We start from the raw sequence: 24,206 nt of genomic DNA, 5'->3' as shown, positions 1-24,206 counted from the left end.
AATTGGCCACTGGCCACTTGGAGTCTACAGCATATAGACCAGGGCATAATAGGTGAAAATCATTATTGTTTCAGGGGCCCTCTCCTTGGAATCAGATCCTGCAATTTTCTGGCATCGTAGCTTTGAGCCCTGTCTCTTCATCTGTGACATGTCTCCAAGATAACTGTTATTCTTTTTGTAGCTCAACAGAAAAAAATCAAATGAAATGATATATGCCCAAGTGTTCACTAAAGTTGAGAATACTGCACCAACACCAGTCATTATTGTACCATAAAATCAATGCTCTCTTTTCTGGTTTTGACCATGGTGATGCTTGGCACTGATTACCAAGAACTCAAAACTGTGAGGAGGCTCTCTCTCACCCAGACAGGGCTCTGTACGTTTAAATTCAGTTGTCTCCGTGATTTTTTTGTGAAATTGGAAGTCTTTCTGGCAAAAGCAATAATGTGGAAGCCTGATGTATGATCAGGAATACTTGCAGCTGGCGAGGAGCTAAGAGATAGTAGCAGCAGACCAGAAAGACTCTACTCCTAGGAGTCCTTGAGTGGTGGACCAAGGACTGCATAGACTGAGACATCTGAAAACTAGTTAATGCAGATAGGGATTAACAGATTTACCCATATAGAGCATTAGGAGTCCTTAAAGTCAGCTTGGCACTGTTCTATGGTCACAAACAGTAAGTGCCTGCCTACTGTGATGACAACAGGATGCCAGAAGAGAAGAGTCTGGAGAAATAGCATAAAATGTCCACAGTGTGAAGTGCACCTATGCAGGCCACATGAATTATATCATATGTTTTTTATTTTTATTTTTATTTTTTATGGAGCAGCATAGAGAATGACAGAGTGGCCAGAGACAGAACCTTCTCCCTCTCCCTCTGCCTGCTGCTCTGCCTACCTGTGTTATCTCTATCTGTGTCAAATAAATAAAATCTAAAAAAAAAAAAAAGAAAAAAAATTCCCTTAATGAGTTGCATGGCTTCACTTCTATGTTCAAGAAAGGAGTCAGTAGAAGAAAAATTCCCCCAAATTAACTTCATTATTAGGTGGAGGGAATGAGAGACAAATATGACTGCTATACTCATAAAACCTTCACTGTGTCTTTATTATTCAAGTGACTATTTAGTGAGTGCAACACACCAATCCATTCATTCATCCAGTTATTCAGTGATTACTAAGTGAAAATGAGAATATATAGATCCTTAGCTCATGATCACTTTTCATGGAATTTATTAAACAATGGGAAGATTAGATATTTGCATAAAAAACTGGGACGAAATATGGTAATTGTCAGAAAGGAGGTTCAAAATGTTACAAACATCTGAATACTGCTGAGCCTCTGGCTTTGTTTAGAAGATGGAGGGAAGAAGTACTGGCGTGATCAGAACACAGAGGAGAGACTGATACGGTGAGGATAGAAGGTGGCAGGGACACCAGGTAACAGGCCCTGTCATGAAAGGTATACAAGGAGAAAGGTAGACAAGAACTGGAAAGAAAAATTAAAACAGAGGGACAAATGTTTGAAGTATCAGCAAAGCTGAGTCATCAGTTCTTGGCAATAATTTAAATTGTGTGAGATACAGAATACAGTTTAAAAATGATTTTAAAATTTCAATTTGGGTAGCAGGCAGTTGAGAAATGTGATTCTGTAGAACAAGGAGGTTTAGAAGTAGTGTCATAGTGCAGGGGAGAGATGATGGCTTGATTTTAGGCTGGGTTTAGAAAGCCAGGGTAAGCCTAAAGATACTGGTTTATGGGTATTTACTACAGAAGTAAAATGAGGTTGTTTTAGGACTAAACCTAAAGGTCCTTTAGTCCTAAAGGAACTAAAACCTTTTAGTCCTCTAAAGGGACTAAACCGTTAGTCCTAAAGAAACTGCCAAGGAATACTAAGATATAGTGAAGTTAAGGGATAACTAATAAACTGTTGAGTATCTTCCCAGAAAAGAGTTTCTGAAATTAACCTTTTCTTTTTTCAAGAGACCTATGAAGGATACAGATCTTATATCTCAGAACAAAACATCTACTTGAATTGCCAACTTTGATTTCAGTATTGAACATTTGGTGTCCTCTGATTTTAGATGTGGTTTTGGATGGTGCTTGTTCAATCCCACGTGTGATTTGTTATAAGAGTTTCCACTTGTTTACTCTTAAGCCTAGATATATTAGGTATTAATGACTCCCCATGCTTTTACTTTGAGTAATTTAACAAAATTTAAGTAGTCAGAGGAAATAGTGGCTTCAGCTTTCTCCCTAGAAAAAAACATAAAGTAAATAAATGAGTGTTCCCTGGGGATTAAAGATGACTTTTCTTCAAACAGGGCACACCTATTAAAAAAAAAAAAAAAGAGGTCTAGATTTAATTTGTCTCCCAAGGAAAAGCCTATATTAAGGTATATGATCAAGATCTGACCTGTGGATGTTCATTTGTGGATGTGCAACATAAGATTAAAATTAAAAATAATGATACAAATTTGGAGGCAGAATTCAGTTGTTCCCTGGGGTAAAGAAAAGCACTTTTTCTGCAGAATAACTCTCAGAAATTAGCCCAGTCTGATTGCAGTTTTTCTACCAGCCTGTCAATAACAAACATTGAAAATTAGACTTGTGTCCCAATTTGCTGTCCAAGGTCCAATCCTGCCAAAGCAAAGCTTCCAGGATTGTACTTTCTCCAGTTCAGCCAGTAGGAAAGAAAAGCAGAGGGTATTATTTCAGCTTTTCCACCCCCCAAATGCCACTTATAAGAGATTGTGAGAGCTTTCATAAGTTTCCCAAGAGTTTTAGCCATCCAAATCTACAAAGCACTTATTCTTTTTAATGTATGCTCTTTTTAATTAAAATGAAAGTGAGATGTTTAAGAAGCACCAAAAAAAAAATATGAATAAACAGGAAAGCTGAGTCAAAGAGCTAATTATACCTTGACACTTGCATTCTGCTGCTGTAAGGCAGAACTGGGAGTCCTTGCTCTAATTGCCTTATGCTTTCTCTTTTAACAAAAGAGGAAAAGTCTTACACCACTTCATTTACCTGCTTTTGGTTGATGGCTTCCAAGCTGCACATTCCAGCCTCACCATCTCTTCCCTAAGACCCTGATTCATAGCATCTGATCCCTATGGATCACTCCTGCCCAAATTCCACATGTTTAGTCTTGAATGCAGTTCCCTCTCTTCTGTCCAAATTATCGCTGCGTCAAATTCTGTTGTCTCCTAGCCTGCATGATTTACATTTTTGGATTCCTTATTGTCTTTTTTTTAAGCCAATAGTCATAAATTCTATTGTGTTTCTTAATAGACTTTGACTTTACTTATCCAACATCATTTATCATGGCCCCTTTTGGAAACCCTGCCTTCTGGCCAAGTCTGGCATTTTATACTTTTTTGTTTATCTGTGCTTTTCTCTAGGCCTGGCACCACATTTATGCTATTAGAGAGTAGTGTACCCTATTCTTTATTCTGGTCTAAACACTTCCATGATGCTCCATGTTACAACCAAAGTCCATAAAATCCTTCTATTTTTCTGATTTTATAAGGCACATTTAGCTTGAATCTTTTGATTCAAGAGAATCAAATATCGGGCTTCATAGAATTCTTGTGTTTCCTAATCTGGTTATATCAAATTAAAAGATACTTATCAAGTCATTGTCCTCTTTTTGTTAGCAGGTTCAGCACTTTTGGGTCTGTAACTAAATATGTCAGAGGAGCCTCTTGAACTTCTAGCGCAGCTCAAGGCATATGTCAAGCATACAAATGACTGTAAACTAAATAAAATAAAATAAGACATAAGTTTGACATTTTGTCATTGTATTTATACCAGAAACATGGAAACAACCTAGACTTCTCATTCTTCTGTATCTCTCACTATAATCAACATAGAATGAAGTACACTGTAGATGTGCAGTCTTTACCAAACATACCAACACAGTCACACACAGTAGCCATTGTGTGTTGAGTAGATGCTCAATACCCACCACTTCCATACTTTTCCTGAAATCCTCACAACCTTGAGAGGTAGGCATTTCACATATGAAGAATCCATTTCACATATGAAGAATCTGACTTTTTAAAAGATTTTGTCTATTTATTCATGAAAGATACAGAGAGAGAGGCAGAGACACAGGCAGAGGGAAAGACGGGCTCCCCGGGGGGAGCCCGATGTGGGACTTGAGCCTGGGACTCTGGGATCATCCCCTGAGTCAAAGGCCAATACTCAACCCCTGAGCCACCTGGCTGTTCCAGAAGAGTCTTGCTCTTAAAGAAGTTATATAACTTAATGAATCTGCACTAAGATAACAAGTTAAGTGGCAGAGCCAAGGCTTAGAGCCAAATACAAGGAGCAAGCCTATGCGCTACTCCCTACTCATTACTGCACAACTACTGGAGTGTGGATACCTGTGTTGTCACCTCAGATCAGTCCACAAGTAACACCCTGGAGAGAGAGAGAGAGAATGAGAGAGAGTATAAAATATATTTATGTATTTTTTTACTAGTGCTAAAAATGAGGGTATATTGAGATTTTTTAAGGAAATAATTTCCAAATGTTCGAGATTGGGTTTATGCATGTTCTCAGCATCTTCTGCTAAAAGTGCCCCAGTCCCTTCATTGCCTTGTCAATTGCATACACAGCCTACTTAAAGGATATGAGTAAAAATCAACCCTTCATCAGCTTGAAGAATGGCTAACAGGCTGGCTTCAAGTCTGTAGGAACCTGTCCCTTATTAGATGTCCATCCTGGCTTTTGTTCATACACAGGGTCATTAAAAAGTGTATCCTGCTTCCCATGCCCAGGATTTTGCCTGCAAGATCCCATTAGTGCTAATGGGTCATTTTAACTTCCATCACCTTGAGGATCAAAAGGAGAAGCTGCATCTTTGATGAAGTGCTAATGCTACTTGGGGCTCAGGCCACTTAAGGGTTTCCTTTATTCTCTTCATAGGGCAACGCACCAGGGGACTTTAGACCACTATCTACTATATGAAGAGTTTATAAAGACAGTATTAAGTGGTGGTGCTAAGTGCAGCTTCAGTAATGAAGATGAGAATGCATTCCCTGCTTATAAATCCAATCTCATCCACCTTAGTATATGATTGAGGCTTGTATCCTACACTACTTGAATCAATATGTTCTGCTCTTTAATAACACAAGGGAGAGATTACTACTTCTTTTCAGTAATCTCAAAAAAGTTGTTCAGGCACATATGTTTGCCAAGAGGAAAAAAATAGGATTGTGGCAGGAAGCGGGGAAAGGAAGTAAGTGCATTTTAGAATTAGCTCTCTCGCCATGTGTTGCCTTAGCATTCTCTCTCTCTTGATTCTTTTCTACCGTGACCTCAATCCATCAGGTGGCTGACAATGTGTATTGAGTGCGCACTGGGCTCATAGCCCAGGATGAGGCACTGTGGGAGAAGGGGAAACAGAGAGATCCAGTCTGTCTCTTGCAGGAGATTGCAATTGGAAAGAGGAAGGATGGCTAGCAAATGCATAGTGTCCCATACATAATTTTTCGTGTAAATTCTACCTCTGAAAAGCCCAGAGCAGTGCTGAGAATTCTTCATTTACCTCCCTTCTGTTTTCTAAACTCCATTCATTAGGCCTAGAGGAGAGCTGAAGTTTTCTAAGGAATTTAGCTCAACAAATCAATGTAGGGAGTATCTCCTTGCATTGATATGTGACATGTAACAGTGTAGATCTCTGCCCAGAATCTCAGATGTGCAAGAAAGGTATCTATTTTTCTATAACTCGCCATGGTTTCCAGTTTGGGTTCTGATTCTTTGAGTTAGTGAAAATGTAGTCTCAGGCAATTTTGGTTCCCTTATTTCCCTGAGATTGTGTCTAAATTATTTGGGGTAGGGAGACTTCACTGTTTGAATCTTTTGGGAGATAGAGATTACATAGAAGCTGGCCTCACATATTCTATATTCATAGCTCAGGTGCTCACTGAATTGCCAGCATCTTCATTCTCGTGTCCATGACCCATTAAGGTCATTCTTTTTCTGTTTATTTCTATGAAACTCTGGGAATTGTTGTGTTGCTCCCACACCGCAGTTAGAATATGGGAAGTTCTGTGAGGCTGCCTAAGTTCCTAGCATGTCTAAATCTACTAGGCAGTCATCTTTTCTCAAGGATTTCGCTGTTGCCTCTGGGTTCTCTTGAGGAAGCGCACACAAATCGATACCATTCTCTAAACTTATCTAAAGCTTTGACCTCCACCAGGGCTCAGCCCTTAAATTAGAGCACTATGTCCTCTTTTTGGTATTCTTCAATGACTATGTTCACATTTCTCTTCCTCCAGTTTTCTCTCCTGCTTGCCTACATGACAGTCAGGGAAGCTTTATTCTTCTCATATAATTGCCTATATATTCTCTCTTTCACTCCTTTTAAGAGTCTTGGCTTTTAAGACTTACATGTAGAAAGATAACTTGATATCTTTTGTTTCTGATTATTATCCTTTCTCTGAGATAACTAAAACACAATGATTTTAAATTTAAGTGAAAGGAAAGACTATGGAGATAAATGAAATAGGGTAGAAAAAATAAGATTTTTCAAAAATAGTATCCCATTTCAGATGAAAACCATGCTAATTCTTTAATATTAAGAATATGGCAAGTAGTCAAAAGATGTTTTGTTTTATTTAAAATGAAGGGGAAGTAAATACATTCCATACAAATCCTACAGAATCAGTGACATCTAAATGTAATACTTAGAGCTTTAGTTAATATATCAAGGACCTAAGTCCTCAGCTTCTAGGGCTAGGTGACTTTAAGCAAGTCCAATTTACTCCTCAGTGCAATTCAGGACTGCTGTATCTGTAGTTTGAGTTCAGCCTACTTACAATCTAGTTGGTTAGCTTATTACTGTTTCACAGATGCTGACAGAAGACACAAACTTTCTGGGTCAGAGACCAAGGACTTTATTACTCATGACTCAGCAAACAGCATGAGCATTCACCTGGGTATCAGTTCTCCTTTATCCCAGGCCCCATGAAGACAACCCAGAGGGACCCAGAACCACTAGGAATGTAGGAATTTCACGTTGCATTGGGGAGAAGGCATCAGGTGGCATGAAAGTTAGGAGGGTTAATGTCATAGAGAAAATGCAACTGACAATGAAAAGTTGGAAAAGTAAATGGTTCAATTGAGTATGTTAGCAGAACTTTTAAATAGGAACATATTTTATGGAATGTTGGCGTCACCCTCCATATCTTCTTCATTGATTAAATGTTTATTAAAGTCAGTGAGTTATATCTTTTCAGTGTCCTATAAATATGGCTGATAATTTTGATAGGAAACAAAACATAGTCAAACATGGATTGCAATTTCTCTTTTTAAGTACTGGCCCATAAAGTTGGGAAATTTCAAACCTAGAGGCATGAAATGACACAGCAGAGCAAAGTGTTCCATTAGAAACTGCAATAAGGGACGCCTGGGTGGCTCAGTGGTTGATCGTCTGTCTTTGGCTCAGTATGTGATCCTGGAGTCCCGGGATCGAGTCCCACATCAGGCTCCCTGCATGGAGCCTGCTTCTCTCTATACCTATGTCTCTGCCTCTCTGTGTGTGTGTCTCTCATGAATAAATAAATAAAATCTTTAAAAAACAAACTGCAATAAAATTAGAAAAAAAATGATAACTTGTTAACAGATCCCTGGTATAACTTCACCTAAAAAAGAAATACCTGAAAAAAGATGTAATATTCAGATACATGCAGACTCTTATGCAAGTCAGCCAGTGAATTCAGTAGGTACAAGTAAGGATAATGGGCTTACACCTAGTAGAAAAGGTAATCGTGGACTCTAGAGAGGATTGGTTGAGCTTCTGATTAACTGAAAGATGCAGAGTTCACTAAGCAGAAGGTTGACTTGAGTATCTCTTCATATTCTTACTGTGGTGGATAGTTTATTTTATCTCAATTAATTCTTAGGAGAACCTATGGAAGACATTTTATTCTTTGTATTTTAGAAATGAGGTTTCTAGTGATCAGAGAAACTGGAAAAAAAAAAAAAAGAAGACGGTAAAAGCCATAGAGTTGATAAAAAACCAAGCTCCAGTATCAGTGCAAGGATATGCAACTCCATGGCCCATATTCCTTCCACTTGGCTACACTATATTGAGCTTAATCAATTTTCTGTGAAAAATAGCTTCTAGAAATGTCTTTGAGTGCTAATATATTCCTCACACACTTCTATTATTTTATGTTTTTAGGAAAATCTCTAATTATAAGTTGACTTTTTAAATTAATTTAATGAAATATGAACCAAACTATCTTCTTCCCGTCCTACTGTATGTGTAAAGGAATGACGAGTTACTTTTATAACCAAAACTTTGATCTTCCCACAGGTGACTTGTATATAGGAGGAGTGGCTAAAGAAACATACAAATCTTTGCCGAAACTTGTCCATGCCAAGGAAGGCTTTCAAGGCTGCCTGGCATCAGTTGATTTGAATGGACGACTTCCAGACCTCATCTCAGATGCTCTCTTCTGCAATGGACAGATTGAGAGAGGATGTGAAGGTACTAGATCTTTGTTATCAAACTCTAAGTAATTCTAATTGTACCCATAAATAAGAACAAATGTCTCTAGTCAGCAAAATATATTTCTGCCAACTATTCAAACTCCCACATAGGGTTTAGAAATCCTTATTTTTTTACACTTTTCATGTTTCATCCCATAAATCTTAAATTTTCTGTAGGTTTGCAAACCTACACTAAGGCCTTCTGTAAGGTGGGGAGCTCTGTGTATGCATCTTGTTATTTTCTACTCCTTTATAGTCTGTAGTTCACCTAGCTAGTGTGTTCTGCAATGCTGGCTTTATAACATTAAATAGATAACCTGTTTAGACTAAAAAAAAAATGTATTTGCTACAGCAAATGTCAATAAACTTGAGACTGTTTTTTGGTTTTTGTTTTTTCCAATCTACATTCAGCAAAATGTAACAGGAGAATAAAATTCAGATACCCATTGTCACATCACTATTTGGCTTGTATCCACCTGGCAGAAGAGTTTCTTCTGTATATCATCAGTTTGTTTTAACAAAAATTGGTTTCTTCTATTATCCAAGACTTAATATTCTTTACTTGAGAAATGTGCTCAAGTATCTTTCTGTTCTTTTGTGCTCTCTATCAGACTAAGATCTGTAGGAGTACTTTTTGATTGCCACTTTCATTTTAGATAATTTTCATTTCAACACCTCAGATTATTTGAGCCAATTCTCCCTCCATAAATGTAATTTAATCACATTATCCTGAATTTTGGGGCTCTGAATGTGTTGCTGCTTCTCCTTTAATGTTGAAAACAGTTGGGCTATTTTGAAAATTTTAGATTCATAAGGAAATTTCATATGGGAGAGGCAAAGAAAGACATGTGAATTCCTTTCCCCCAGGAGATTATGAATCATCTCTTCTTGGCCAAAATAATGCCATTAGATTTAGCAATTACCTAAGTACATGAAGGTTTTTTTTAAATATGAAAATACATTTTTTTTTATCTCTGCCATATATATTTCCCTGGAAAGACAGGTGAAATTCAAACTGTATTTTAATACTGCAGGAAGATAATGCTATGTAATAGAAGCCTTTGTTGAATTTTTTAATGTTATTGCTATATTTATTTTTTTTATTTCAAATTTTGTTATAACACTTGTAAAACAGAGAAACTGTTTTCTCTGTTTCCTAAAGGAAACAAGATCAGTAAGTGAATAATTCCTTCTACTGGGTGGATATAAGAATGTGGTTCACAACTTGGATTCTTAGAGGTGATCTAACCAGAGAGCATATGTACATTAAAAAAAAGTGCTACAAACTCCTGAAGTATTTTTCAAAAAAGGCCTTTCTACAAGTTGCTTGGTAAATGACTTCTCACCTACAAAGAGATGTTAGGAGCAGACAGAAACATTCACAGCTAAATACCTACAAGGTGAAAAACCAAACACACACACATGACCCTCCACTAGGGGCACATACATGATGTGTGTGGGTGTATAGAAGGGAAAACTAATGAGGGGAAGTTGTACTGAGAAAAGATTATTTGCATAAATGATACTTGGTTTTACTTTCTAACATAATCTACTAAATAACTTAGGTAAGATGATTATATAACCTCTTGGGTAACAAACTACTATTTGAACATTTGAAATCATTCAGTAGAGAAGTGCCTGAGTAGCTCAGTCGGTTAAGCATCTGCCTTAGGCTCAGGTCATAATTCTGGGGTTCTGGGATCAAGCCTGACATTGGGCTCCCTGCTCAGCTGAGAGCATGCTTCTGCCTCACCCTCTGCCCTTCCTCCCCTGCTCATGCTTGCACTCACTCTTTCTGTATCTCAAATGAATAAATAAAATCTTTAAAAAAATCTTTCACTAGATTATGACATTGTTTCCTTCCTTAACTTATCTAGGATGCTTTAATATCTGAGTTTTAATAATCTTTATTCTTTTTTACCCTCCTTTTTCCTTTATTTTTAGAATATTACCCTGCCTCTCTGCCTTGACACTTCCCTGATGCTTTTATTCCAACATCAAGATTACCAACTTTTAGTTTCTGATTATTCCTGTTCTATTAGGAATACTCTCAGATATACCTGTCAGAGGTGTAATTGATGAGATACACATGTTTTTTAGGATTAGTGATCAAACTCTAGATCCTTGATGAATTCTAAGGATAGTTGTCTCATGGAATTTTAAATCCAAATCACATTGGAATCCCTTAACTTTCACATTAACACAAATAGTATGAATGTGACAATCACCAAATAATATCTTCTAAGCTTTTCCATCACTCTGTCCAACAAGACCCACAAATCTCTCATCCCCTTTCATGTAAAAAGTTTTTGGTCTTTCCTAATGGACACTTGCTTCCTGCCACTGTTAACTAATTGCATTGGGTAATAGCGGCTTTTATTTATATAACACGCTGACTAGGGGAGGAAACTTGCCTTGTCCAAATCCCTTCAGATGAATGTTTCCCATACTTGAACCAGTACCAGAATCACCTGGAGAATTGTTAAAACCCAAATTATGGAACACTACCCCCAGGATTGCTGATTCAGCAGGACCCTAGGATTTACGTTTCTAACATGTTACTACAATGATGTTGTTCCAAGGACCACACTTTGAAAATGACTGGTATGGTGGCATTTTCCTGCTTGCATAAGAGAAAATAGATACTGATAATCCACCAATAATCAGGCTCAGTACTGAGTCAAGATAACTTTTGTACATAAAGTCAAAGGGGGAAAATTAATTCAGACACTCTTTGCATAGTGTCATAGCATTCAGCCCCATAACTATTATAATAAGCTACAGAAATACTTAATTATTAAAGCTACCATTGATTTAGCACCAATGACAATAAGTTTACATATGATTTTTCATTTAGTCCTCAAAACTCTGTAAATTAGGTAGTGCTGACTTTTTTTTTAGATGAGTAAATTGAGCCTCAGAGATGTAAGGTGACCTTCTTAAGGTCACACAGCTAGTACGTGAATGATGGAAGCTTTGAACCCAAGTTTGCCGTACTTGAAAGTCCAGGCATCAAAACACTTTCCTCTCTTGCTTCTTTGGTTTCCAGAGATTTTAGTTTTACCTTCACTTCTTTTCTTTTTCAGACATATCCTTATACTTAACTACTTAATACAAATGTCCTTGTGGCTTGTTCCCAATTTTATTCAGTGATAAAATAAAAGGAACATTACATAACTAAAGGGAAAATAAATTCAGGGCTTTGTCTTGTGCAAATGCCTGTCAATGTTTAAATATTGTTCTAGAAGGTGAGTATTTGGAAAAATGTGTCTTGTCAGGCATAGGCATGAATTCTCTTGTAATACCTGAATATAAAAAGAGTGTTGTGATAATGAAAAAATAATAATAATAAAGCATGTCTTTATGCTCACATAAAGATTTGGCAGGTACTCTAAGTTGCTGCTCTACAATACGGGCACATTCGTGTTTTAGGGTTGTAGTTTTACCATTTCTAGAATTTAGTATTATGTTGAAACTGTATTTCTGATAATTTTTACAAAAATAAAAGTAAAAACCATTATCTGGCTCTTCATCAGTTCCTGTTCCTGCTCTTATCTTCTGCTGGGCAAGTAAGGGACCAGTGACATATTTATAAACAGCCCCAACCCTCCCACCCACCCCTGCCCCCACTCCCTGCTCCTGAGCTTATCCCAGGGGAGAATATGCTAAGGAGTGTTGCTTTAAGAGTTGTTTGTTGCCCTGTTTTGTTTTTAACAAACTAATTATTTTCAGTCTCTAATGCCATGGGATAAAGATCATTAGACCACTTACACCTCATAGATTGGAGAAATAACAAAAACTAAGCAATTTAGTGGTTCTTAGTTCTGTGATAAGATAGGTGAGAAAAACTGCTACATTCTTTCAGGGCTTCCAGGCCTGGGAGATTATTATTATTGATAACAACAACTATTATTATCATTACCATTAGTATACCTATCGTTGCTGTTACTATATAATTAGTTCTTATAATGTTATGGTTTCTAAATTTGTGAAAACTCAGAGGTTAGGCTAAATTCAATAACTCTATAGGAGGAATAACTTTACTGAGAAAATTGTAATAGAAATACCATTGTAATGAGCATGTTTAAAAAGACATTTTACGAAAATGTCAATTTACACAAAGGCTAATTACAGGTAATTCTCATTTATTCACTAAAGCAGTTACCTCAAAGGCTCTCAGTGTTAATAGAATCTAATTGGGTTGGTATAATTTTTATATTTTCATAAAACCTATAAAATTGTGTTGACTAGGAACCATCTTTTGTGTTCTACCCTAAAGCTGTTTCGATGGAGTGCATTCCCTTTTTAACCTTCCCTAAGGTAGTCCTTATTAGTGAGATTCTATTGTAATAAATATTCACAGGGCAGTTGAGAAGAGTTGAAGGGAATTACGAAGGTGGGGACATTGCTGACATAACTCTGAAATCCTTAAGTGGTATATGCCCAGCCTGGTAAGAACAGACAAACACTCCACGCTGAAACTTGTAGAGGGATTTTTTTTCTAAGTGGAATGATATTGTAGTCTGCTTCTTCCATCCTTTACCTCTCTCATCCACCCCGAATGATATATATAGTACATTTTGATAGTTTGGTGTCACTCTGAAGTCCAACTGTTGGCAGTGAATGGCTGGCATTACAGTTTCAAGCCCTAATTGCAATTGCAAGATAAAAAAAAGATGTAGAGGGAAAGAGAAATGGAAAGGGATAATTGGTCTGCTAATGACCATGGTCTGCACTGTATCTGTACATGATAAATGGTGCCACATGCTCCAAATAAGCAATATGATCACTTTGGTAATGCATTCATATCTATCCAAGAGACGAAAAATACAAACGCTCTTTTGATTTCTTTCATTACATGTCATCAGCTCAATTAACCATTATATATATACATATATAGTAAAATTCTAATAAATTACCGCTTTCTCATTTTTGGCTTCTCTTAAGATTTATGGCTGTTAGTATTAATTTGTTTGCTCTACATAGCATTTTTTCTCCCCCTTTATAGCAGCATGCTTTTTGAATCTGAACGTTCTGTGTTTGCCCCATTTTGGTATTGCTTACTAACATTTAATATATTTTGCTTTTTTTTTTTAATTTTGCTGACAAAGTTGCATTGATGAAAGCTGACTTGCAAGGTAGATAGCCCTGTGTGTAAAAAACAAGACTGAAACCCCATAATACACAGTGGAAACCCCAAAATAACATTTTTTTTACATTTTTCAGTAACTGTCATTTGGGTTCAGATTTAATTTTTCCCCTTCTTGAATGTTGTGCAAGAAACCTCATTTTATAGCATAGTTTGTATAAAGGCTTTCAGTCTTGAATATGTTTGTATAGTGATTGCCTCTAGTGCTTTGATCATCTTTTTTTTCTTTTTTAGTTCTTTGTTTTTCAGTGTTCTAGTTATGATTCTTTAGAAATAGACTAGAATTCTTTTTACTCATATGTTAAATGGGGGCATGTCATTTATACAAACTTTTTCATTTTATGTTTAACTGCATGAAATTGTTAAAGCATGTGATTTGATACTTGCCAACATACCTATCCAAAACACCCAACAATCATAACTTTATCCATAGTTTGTGCAGGGAAACTTCTAGGACATTTTTGCATAACTCTTTTCAGTTACTTTGCCAATCTTTATCTCAATTTCATGAAGCTATTATCTCCATTTCTCATGGTGTCTCTATTCATTGGTCAGAAGTTAAGGAGATCCATGCATTTTTCTAAAATTCAAATGGTGATAGAGAATTACTGATGATGGAATGAGATCACTTGCTACCATGATCATACTAGAAGCTATGTGCTTGTTTTTACTATTTGTTGGTTTAGTTTACTATTATAATGTATTTTGTCCTATATTGAAACTTCAGAAAATCGTATTACAGCTTCTCTGTTGCTAATTCAGGTGTGTGAACTAGAACTTTCAAAACTGGTTTGGTCGTGTAATTTGAGGTGTTGGCAACTACTATATGTGACCTAACTCATGTATAAAAAACTTGTGGATGTTTTTTAAAGAACCCAAGTTTCTTTTGGATTATTTTTGCAGGACCCAGCACAACCTGCCAAGAGGACTCCTGTTCTAATCAAGGCGTGTGCTTGCAGCAGTGGGATGGCTTCAGCTGTGACTGTAGTATGACCTCCTTCAGTGGGCCACTCTGCAATGACCGTAAGTACCTCTCTGAGTATGAACTCAGATAGTCATCATTGCTTCTAGTTACTGTGTGATGCCCAGAATATGAAACTGGGAGTCTTTATATCATCTGTAAGTTAAGCTGTCATAATAAGGAGAAGCAGTTGTTTCTACAGAAAGAGCATTTTTGAAATACTAAAGTATTTATCAAGGATGCCATTAGCTAAATGCTGTGATGATGGGGGAGCCTTTGGTTTGTCACTGTTTACTATAATTTTTTTAATTGCTAATGGTCACCTTGTTGAAAATATTTGTTCATTTCCTACAGATGACAATTCTCCCCTAGTTTCCAAAAGAGATTCCTTATTGCTTTATATTAATATTTAATTCCAGAAGATTATATGTTGAGGGCTGTAATTTTCGTGAAAGGTGACATGTTTCATTATGCTTCTCTTTCTATATCTTTTTAAACCCTATCTGCCTTTTGCTTTAAAACACAGTATGTTTAAACTTTGTTTTTCAAGTACCCCCTCATATATTCTAGCCAGTTGTGATTTTTTTTTTCCTTTTGTCTCACAATGTAAGCATGGCTCAGAAACAGAGCATTCACATACATAATGTGAATGGAGTATCTGCTAGTACCTGATCTGTATGGTCACGGTGAGAATTTTAAGACTGAATTAACTAGTATATGGGATAAAGTCCTATTACTTAACTTTCAGATAGATCATGCTTTACGGCCCCTCATCAAAATACTAAAAGCATTTTCTTCAAAACAACAAATTGAGAATTTTTTTTTTCTGACAAAGCTTCTTGCTTGTGAAACAGAGTGCATAATTTATATTATAAATGGGACAACATTTAAGAAAAAGCTCTAGGATGGAGGACGCAATGATTGAAGTTTGGGGCTTTGGGACAAAGACTGGGCTTGAGTATGGATGTAAAGGAAGACTAGAATTTGTTCCCTTTGACCTTTGTCTATTTGAGATTCTATTTACACCAATACATATGTGTATGACAATGTTGATTGAAGGTGAGGCCAAACTAAAATATCCCATTGAACTGAGTTCAACAATATGATTCAACTCACCAGCTATCTTCAGAATTTCTCTTCAAAACATTGAATACAGGAATAACAAACAATTATTACAAAGTAAAACAGTACTTGGAAGAGACCTGTAAAGATCACACAACAATAGAAAGGGAAATATCTTGTCTTCAAGTCCTATCAATGACTTGAAGCATGAACATGTATTCAAACCATCATACATTTGTACAAAAAAATAGCCCCAGTTGGGGTTCTATAAATAACCTTAAATGAAGGCTCAATAAATACTTTACGTACTTACATGCACCTAAAGCAAAGCAAATAAAAAACCTTATATATGCTTTTGAAATATGTACATGTATACATATGTACATATATGAAATGTAACTTCCTGCCTTTGTCCCTGCCCCATAGAAAATGGCATAAATTTATTTTCAAGGACAACCTGAAGACTGATAATTTGTTATGATTTTATTATGGTAAATTTCTAATCCTGAATATGTTCCTGACAGATGTATGACTACATGTGGTAGCTGAGAGAGCTTTCATTGCATGAAAATGTTTTCCATTTGGCTCAAAATCTTTCTCTGAAACTTTGCTTAAACTGGTTTCCATGTTTTATAAAATAGTTGCCATTTGGTTGTGTCAGATTGTATATTCTCATAAACCAGTTATGTTTGAAGAATATAATTTTCTGTGTGTATTTGCTAGACATTTCCTAACGGAACATCAAGATCCTACCCTAAGTATCATGCCGTCTCCACATCATTTTTACAGAAAATTATTTGAATGCTGCTCTTGGGTGATAGTAGTGGTGATGATAATGATAAGGCTATTTGTTATTTTCCTGTAAATAAGGTAAATGTCATTCAATAAAGGTGTCTCCTGATATGCCTCTTGCACAAATCAGCATTAAAATTACTTTGGAGGGCTCTCAGAATACATACATTTTGATTAAATCATTACCTCTTAATGGGTTTTCTGGAAATGTGAAATGGTTTCCTGGTTTGTGCATGGAGTTTTGGAGGTGAGGATATGTAGGTAAAAATCAATATTTAAAAGCTAATCTTATTTTCATATCAACTTTAATTTATAGAAAGTACAATAGTAACTGTAACCTTTGTTAACAGGTAAACTGAAGCATATTAAACATTTTAAGAGTTTATTTGAGCAAAAATTGATTTAAATGGAACAGCATCCAATCTAGTAGATAGAAAGGAGCTCCAAAGAACTGTACAAAATGAAAGATTTATAGGCGGAAGGGAGAGGGACAAGAAAGCTATACTGGCCAAAAAAAAAAAAAAGGCAGGTTGGTTATTGAAAAGTTACTTTCCTTTAGGAAATGTCAGGGGTCTGTGAGGCAGGTTACCTAACTATTGCTGATTGGGAGATTCCTGATTGTTTTATGGGAGAGCAGAAACTGTAATTAAATAAATTAAGTCTTGATATGGGGATATGGGGCTTAGAATAATTGACTCCATGTTGGGCCTTTTGTCTTTCTTTCTCTTTTTCTTTTTTTTTCAATACCTTGAAGACATGCTTATTGCCATATTTTCTTCAGTTGTTAAATTCATCAGATAAACATTATTTATGCATGTCTCAATTTTTCTGAATTGCACAAACAGAATTAATGTGATTCCTGGGATTTTAACAAACTCCTTTTCTGTATAGAGCTTGCCTTTTTTTTTTTTTTTAAATAAGGCCATTAGGACAGTTCTCTCCTTAATGAAATTTCCATCTGTAGCTTAGGTATTTATCTATAAATTCTGTGACAGCAGTCTTCAACTGCATAGAAAACAAAACAAGCCAACAAAGACACACAGGAAAATAGAAATAAAACTTTTTAAAAGGAGAAAGAACACACACTATTGCAAATAAGACACATTCTCTCCCAAATAGACCTTCTGAATATCATCTCTCTGATAAATTTCACAGAGTGGGTTAGAGTAACTAGAAAAATTTATTTATGTTAGCCTGGAGATATAATTAACAATGGGAAGATGGGAATACTTTTTTAGCTTGTAAGTATAATCTTGGGTAAATCATACTAATTAATGAACTTAAAGAAATCTTTCAAAAAAGAAGCACTTATGCAAAATGATGCCAAAGGCTACCTTTAAAGAAAAGTGTTTGTGAAACCCTTATTTCCCTAGAAAATTGCCATGTAAATGCCCTGCTCATTGAGAAAAGCAACTGCTGTGTGTATATGTATAGGGTAGAGTAGGGTAGTGGACTCTACTGGATTCTTCTGTACCAATAATATATTTTAGGTCCTGCGTATTATTTTTTGGCTTATTGTAGTCATTTTTGGTTAAGTTTCCCATTTCTTATCCCCTTCTCCTCCAATCCATCCTATGCCTCCTCACCAGTTGTGTTCTTTCTTCCTATTCTTCCTAGTTTAAATATCACCAGCTCTTCCTGATTCTCTTAAACAGAGGTAATATTCCTCCTCCATTGACTCTTACAGAACTTTGTTGATGCTATGTTATCATCCATCATTATTTAGGTTTGGTCTTATCTCCCTGTAAGACTACGGCTATATGCTTCTCCTAGGTAATGTGTTTTTCTTTCATAATCCCAGTGTTTTGCACATCATGATGCATATAATTGGTAATAATAGTAACTTACTAAATCCATGCTGGATTTAGTAAGTAAGATGCATGAATCTTGCATAAGAGTTTCTAGTACATTCTCAGCAGTTAACAATACTCTCCAAATTCATCAATTTGGAGTTCATGAACCTCTGTAGTCTGACCCTAGCTTTCATTTTCATCCTTATCTGTTGCAGAACCTTGTCCATATGGCATGTTACTGCCAATTAACTTACTTATGGGTTTCTGAACAACATTATACTTTCCCAATTTCCTTACCATTGCTTATGCTAATTTATCCTCCTGAGGAATGCTCTCATTCCACCTGGGATAAATTCCTTTCACTATATCTGTTTGAAGAAATGTAATTTCATTCTCAATCTCTACTTAACTGTTTCATCCCATGGAAACTTCTCTAGCCCTGGGAGCTGGGCCTTATCTTTCCCCTCTTCTGAAATCTTGGAGTAAAAGATTTTTTAACATACCATATATTGTAGCTTTTTGTGAACTTTTTCTTGGATGTAACCATTACCTCATGCTTGCTATATGCCAGTTCTGTGCTAAGAGTTTACACATTCACTATATAAAAATCAACATATCACCTATTCATACTTGCACATACACACTTGCACACACATGCACACACACACATTTCCCATCATCAAACCATTGTGCTATACAATAAACCCTTTTCTGCTTTCACCCTATGGTACAGAATACCATTAGCTAATTTAATGTCAGGGTGCAGAAGATGAATATGGCTATGATCACATGGAAAAAAGTGAACATAATAACATTGTCACATTACATTAGTACAGAACTGTTGTGTGGCGGATTATAGTTCAGCTTCAATGGTGTCTGTTACCATAAGGGAATAATACATCATAGTGCTGTTATTTTGGTGCTAGAAGGGTATGGTCCCTGCCATTAAAAGACTATTTTCAGAATTCTAAATCTGCCAGAAGAAAGTCTTTCTCATAGGAATTTATTGTATCTTTTGTATGAGAATTAGAAATGTTCACTGAAACAAGATTTGACTGTGACTTGTTACCATGACATTTAAAAATATCTTCAGCTTTGTTTCTCACCTTTTTTGTTGTTTGACAAGAGAATCCAATATCCAGTATTTGAGCATCAGTATCAGAACTACTGGAAATGAATCATAACGCATATAAAAATAACTGGATCAAAGTCACATTATTTCTGTCCCATTTAGAGCTGCCAGTAGTATTAAGCTGTGAGCTGATTTGTTGCCAGTACCATTTAGGGATGAATAAAATTTAGCAATTAACTATGTCCACAACCAGATCCTCACTGTGAGTATGATGAATCTTATTAACCTTGAATCATTCAAGCATTTCTAAATGGCAGTCTCTAAGTTGTTTAAAGCAATTCAAAAGCAGTATTTACAGATAATGCCGTAGAAAAATTATCTATGGGGAAACAGGGTCAGATCTATCTTCGGTTAAACCATAAAGATTTTAAATATTGTTCATACTGATCAGAAAATGCAATAAAGACAGAAAGGAAAACATCATATATGATAGAGAAGTGTACTTTGTAATAGGAGTATTATCTTCTATTTAATATAAATTTATCTCTGTTTCTGTTAGTAATAGATATCATAAAAGTAAATTCATAAAGGGAAGCATAGATCTTTTCATATTGCAATTAAACAGTTAAATGACAATTTTAAGCTTTATCTATGTAAGAAAATTCAAATGGTGTAGACCACTAAATGATGTAGACCACTGCTGTATTTGAGTTATCCCGATTAGTCCCCTAGTACTGTTCATTAGGTAAATGATCCATGACTCTGAATGGCTTTTTATTCTGTAAATGGTGCCAGTTTGACCCCAGAAGTCAAGAAGGAAGGCCCAGTTGAATCCTCCCTCCCCCGCAAGTTCTCTCTAATTTTTCTGGCTCACTTAATATTCTAACTGTGTGGACCTTCATTTGGCTCTTATGTTATTGCTCATCATCGCAGGGCTTATATAAATATAGAGGTGGCCTTTGATACCTGCATTACTGGGGTAATGCTGTCGTATCCCACCCGAGCCCAACTAGACTAGGGCTTTATTAAGAGAAGTTTCTGCCAGTCACCTTGGTTCACCATCATTTAGGGATTACAATGGTTTCAGTTCTCACTAGATGGTATTTCAAAGAGTTCTATGACCTGAGTCTGCTTCCGAATAATTTTTTTCTCTGTGAGTATATTGTGCTCAGGTTTCTCACTCTGCTTTCCAGCTATGACAACCCAGCAGGTGTAGGGGTCAGGTTAGGGTAGAGGGACCATCTGGATCTAAGGTATGAGTTTTTGAAACTTGGGGCCTTTAGATTTACTTTTTAAGATGGCTTTTACCTCACCAGAACTGATGCAATGAAAGCCCTTGTGAACAAAATGAAGATTAATCATGGTGAATTATCAGAATCCTGTTTAATACCAAATAAATATCCATGATAAATAATATAGCGTACATTTATTAATCAAGAAGACATGGGAAGGGAGTAAATGTTAAATAGTTCTCCAACTTTATAGAATCAGATTATCATGGGTATGTCTTTATTTTCTCTATTTTTTTCTCCAAGTTTTTATTTAAATTCCAGTTAGTTAACATATATTGTAATATTAGTTTCAGATGTAGAATTTAGTGATTCATCACTTACATACAATACCCAGTGCTCATCACAAGAGCCCTCCTTAATCCTCATCACCCATTTAACTGATCTCCCCCATCCAACTCCCCTTCAGTAATCCTTAGTTTGTTCTCCATTAAGAGTCTATTACTTGGTTTGCTCTCTTTCTCCCCTCCTCATATTCATTTTGTCTCTTAAATTCCACACATAAGTGAAATCAAATGGTATTTGTCTTTCTCTGACTGATTTCAGTTAGCATAATACTCTCTAGCTCCATCCACATCACTGCAAATGGCAAGATTTCACTCTTTTTATGGCTAAGTAACATTTCATCATATATATATATATATATATATATATATGTCCAAATGTATATGTCCAATACATATACATATATCATATATATATATATGATTGGACATTTGGACTCTTTCCATAATTTGGCTGTTGTTGATCATGCTATAAACTTCAGAGTGCATGTGTCCCTTTGAATTAGTATTTTTGTACCCTTTGGGTAGATACCTAGTAGTGCAATTGCTCTATCATACAGTAGTTCTATGTTTAACTTTTTTTGAGGAACCTCCATACTGTTTTCCAGAGTGGCTGCACCAGTTTGCATTCCCACCAACAGTGTGAGAGGATTCTTTCTCCTCCACATCCTTGCCAGCACCTGTTTTGTGTGTGTGTGTGTGTGTTGTTGATTTTAGCCATTCTGACAGGTGTGAGCTGATATCTCATCATGGTTTTGATTTGTATTTCCCTGATGATGAGTGATGTTGCACTTCTTTTCATGTATCTGTTAGCTATTTGGGTGTTTCTTTGGAAAAATGTCTATTCTTGTCTTCTGTCCATTTTTAAGGGGTTGAGTTTGATACGTTCTTTTTATATATTTTGGATACTAACCCTTTATTAGATATGTAATTTGAAAATATCTTCTCCCATTCCATAGGTTACCTTGTAGTTTTGTTTCCTTCATTGTGTAGAAGCTTTTTACTTGATGAAGTCCCAATAGATTATTTTTGCTTTTGTTTCCTTTGCCTCAGGAGGCATATCTAGTAAGAAGGTGCTATGGCCGATGTCAAAGGTTACTGCCTGTGTTCTCTAGGATTTTGATGATTTCCTATCTCACATTTAGGTCTTTCATCCATTTTGAATTTATTTTTGTGTATAGTGTAAGAAAAATGGTTCAGCTCTTTCTTTTGCATATTGCTTTCCAGTTTTCCCAACACCATTTGTTGAAGAGATTATCATGGATATATTTCTAAAGAAAGTGTATAAGATCAAAAGTAGTTTAGATTTTGTGAAATAGATATTTTACAAGAATATATTTGTGATTGAATGTGGAAGGAAGTGGTTAGATTGGCAGTTATTTATATACTTTGTTACTGTGGATATAACTAACTAGTGCATACGAAGGATTACAAAATATTTTAATGTTTAATGTAGATCACACCAACATATTTTAATGCTAATGATATAATTAGCAGATACTACATGCATATGGTTTATATTTTATAAACCCTACATTTTCAGAGTTCAAAAAATCTTTCAATTTACAAGTGAGGATTTTGAGACATGTTCAGTTAAATAATTTCTTTGGGCTAACATGGCTAATAATTTACACAAAAAGATATGAATGTAGGTCTAACTTCAAGCACATATTCTTTTGTACCACGATTCCTTTCAAGAAGGAATAGATTCAGTATAGATATAGTTGAAATTCCCCAGATACATAGAAGTTAGTAACGGCTAACAGTTAACATTGCAGATTATTTTTTTATTCTCATCTCTCTCTTGATTCTTATATTTAATTTTAAGCATGGGGATGCCTGCGTGGCTCAGTGGTTGAGCATCTGCCTTTGGCCCAGGGCATGATCCTCAAGTCCTGAGATAAAGTCCCACATCGGGCTCCCTGCATGGATCCTGTTTCTCTCTCTGCCTGTGTCTCTGCCTCTCTGTGTGTGTGTCTTTCATGAATAAATAAATAAATAAATCTTAAAAAAAATAACTTTAAGCACTATGTTGCATGAAACATGCTCCTCCCCTCAACTGCTCAGTTGTCACTTCTAAAGATGAGTTAGAAATTTGTAGCTAAGGCGCATATTGTCATTAACTTCCAGGTCTGTATAAAAAGTTATTGATTATGAAAAAGAGATGGGAATTGTCTGTGATTTTTCTCTGACAGCCCGAGTTTCTCAAAAATAAAAACTTAGGGACACCTGGGTGGCTCAGCAGTTGAGCATCTGCCTTCAGCTCAGAGTGTGATCCCATAGTCCCGGGATAGAGTCCTACATCGGACTCCTCACAGAGAGCCTGCTTCTCCCTCTCTCTCTCTATGCCTCTGTCCTCTGTCTCTTTCTCTCTTTATGTTTCGCATGAATAAATAAATAAAATCCTATAATAATAATAATAATAATAATAATAATAATAATAATAATAATTTAATATTTGATAATGAAATCAGGTGAAATATTTACCAAGATTCTTCTGCTTGACTCAGATTCACAATGTATATTATGGGGAATGGGCAGGTAAGATTCAGACTTGTGCTGACCAGTGAATGTGCACTGAGTGTTTCATTGTGTTGATTTTATCTCAGTTTTCTCTTTATATAGTTGTTGAGGAAGAAAGAACAACAAAAAATGAAGTCAGAGATTAGCAGTATACTCTTTGAAGGTTTTTAGAAGACACATGGGTGAAACACAAGAGAAGGCACAAAGCCCAGATCATGAAAAGTCACTATGAGATTAATAGTAAAGACCAAGGGCCCCCTATATTTGTAGAGAAGGGAAAGAAAGCTCAGGGGAAATGTGTGGAGTCCAGAAAAAGGTCATGATAAAAATAACGTTATGCTTGCATTTAGAAGTAGTTCTAGTCATAAAGAAAAAAATATTACTGTGAAGAAAATGCACCTTTACCAGTGATCCTTTTTCCTTCCCTGAACAAAGCATTCTGTGTCTTTAATGAGATTTACTATAGCAATTAAAAAGTGTAGGATTCTTTTATGGGGAGGAATTATGGTCTCCTTTGCAGCTCAGAGCTGTTATACATTGTGCCTTCTCTGGTAGCGTTCTACAGCAGCATAAAGTACAAGGATGATCTGTTAGCTCTGGGTATTATGGAGTGTATGATTTTAATGACCCTAATGATCTAAATTCACATCTCTCAGAAAATGGCCTGTAGAGCCTGAGGCTTAATCTCCCCAGGATTTGGTGAGATAGGAAGGTACAAAGGCGTTTCTTAACTTGAAATGATTTCAGAATGAAACAAGTTTCATAAAAGGATGAGCT

The 24,206-nt window shown here is 35.9% G+C and overlaps 1 protein-coding gene across 44 annotated transcripts in view; it reads left to right on the top strand.

Annotated features, from left to right (window-relative positions):
- Nucleotides 1–24,206, top strand: part of NRXN1 (neurexin 1) — a 1,110,734-nt gene that overhangs the window by 557,438 nt on the left and 529,090 nt on the right. For 33 of the 44 annotated variants that reach the window (XM_025992633.2, XM_025992632.2, XM_072741184.1 and 30 more), the window contains 2 exons: nucleotides 8,329–8,502; nucleotides 14,557–14,676. In XM_025992633.2, the coding sequence (XP_025848418.1) occupies nucleotides 8,329–8,502; nucleotides 14,557–14,676 (294 nt within the window). Of the gene's footprint in view, nucleotides 1–8,328; nucleotides 8,503–13,615; nucleotides 13,643–14,556; nucleotides 14,677–24,206 lie in introns of all 44 variants that reach the window. The other 11 variants (XM_072741157.1, XM_072741174.1, XM_072741186.1 and 8 more) reach the window with 1 other exon arrangement.

Source organism: Vulpes vulpes, chromosome 16 (genome assembly GCF_048418805.1).
Source record: "Vulpes vulpes isolate BD-2025 chromosome 16, VulVul3, whole genome shotgun sequence".
NCBI classification, from domain to species: Eukaryota; Metazoa; Chordata; class Mammalia; order Carnivora; family Canidae; genus Vulpes; species Vulpes vulpes.
Note: the sequence above shows the minus strand (reverse complement) of the source record. Positions and strands in the feature narration are given on the sequence as shown.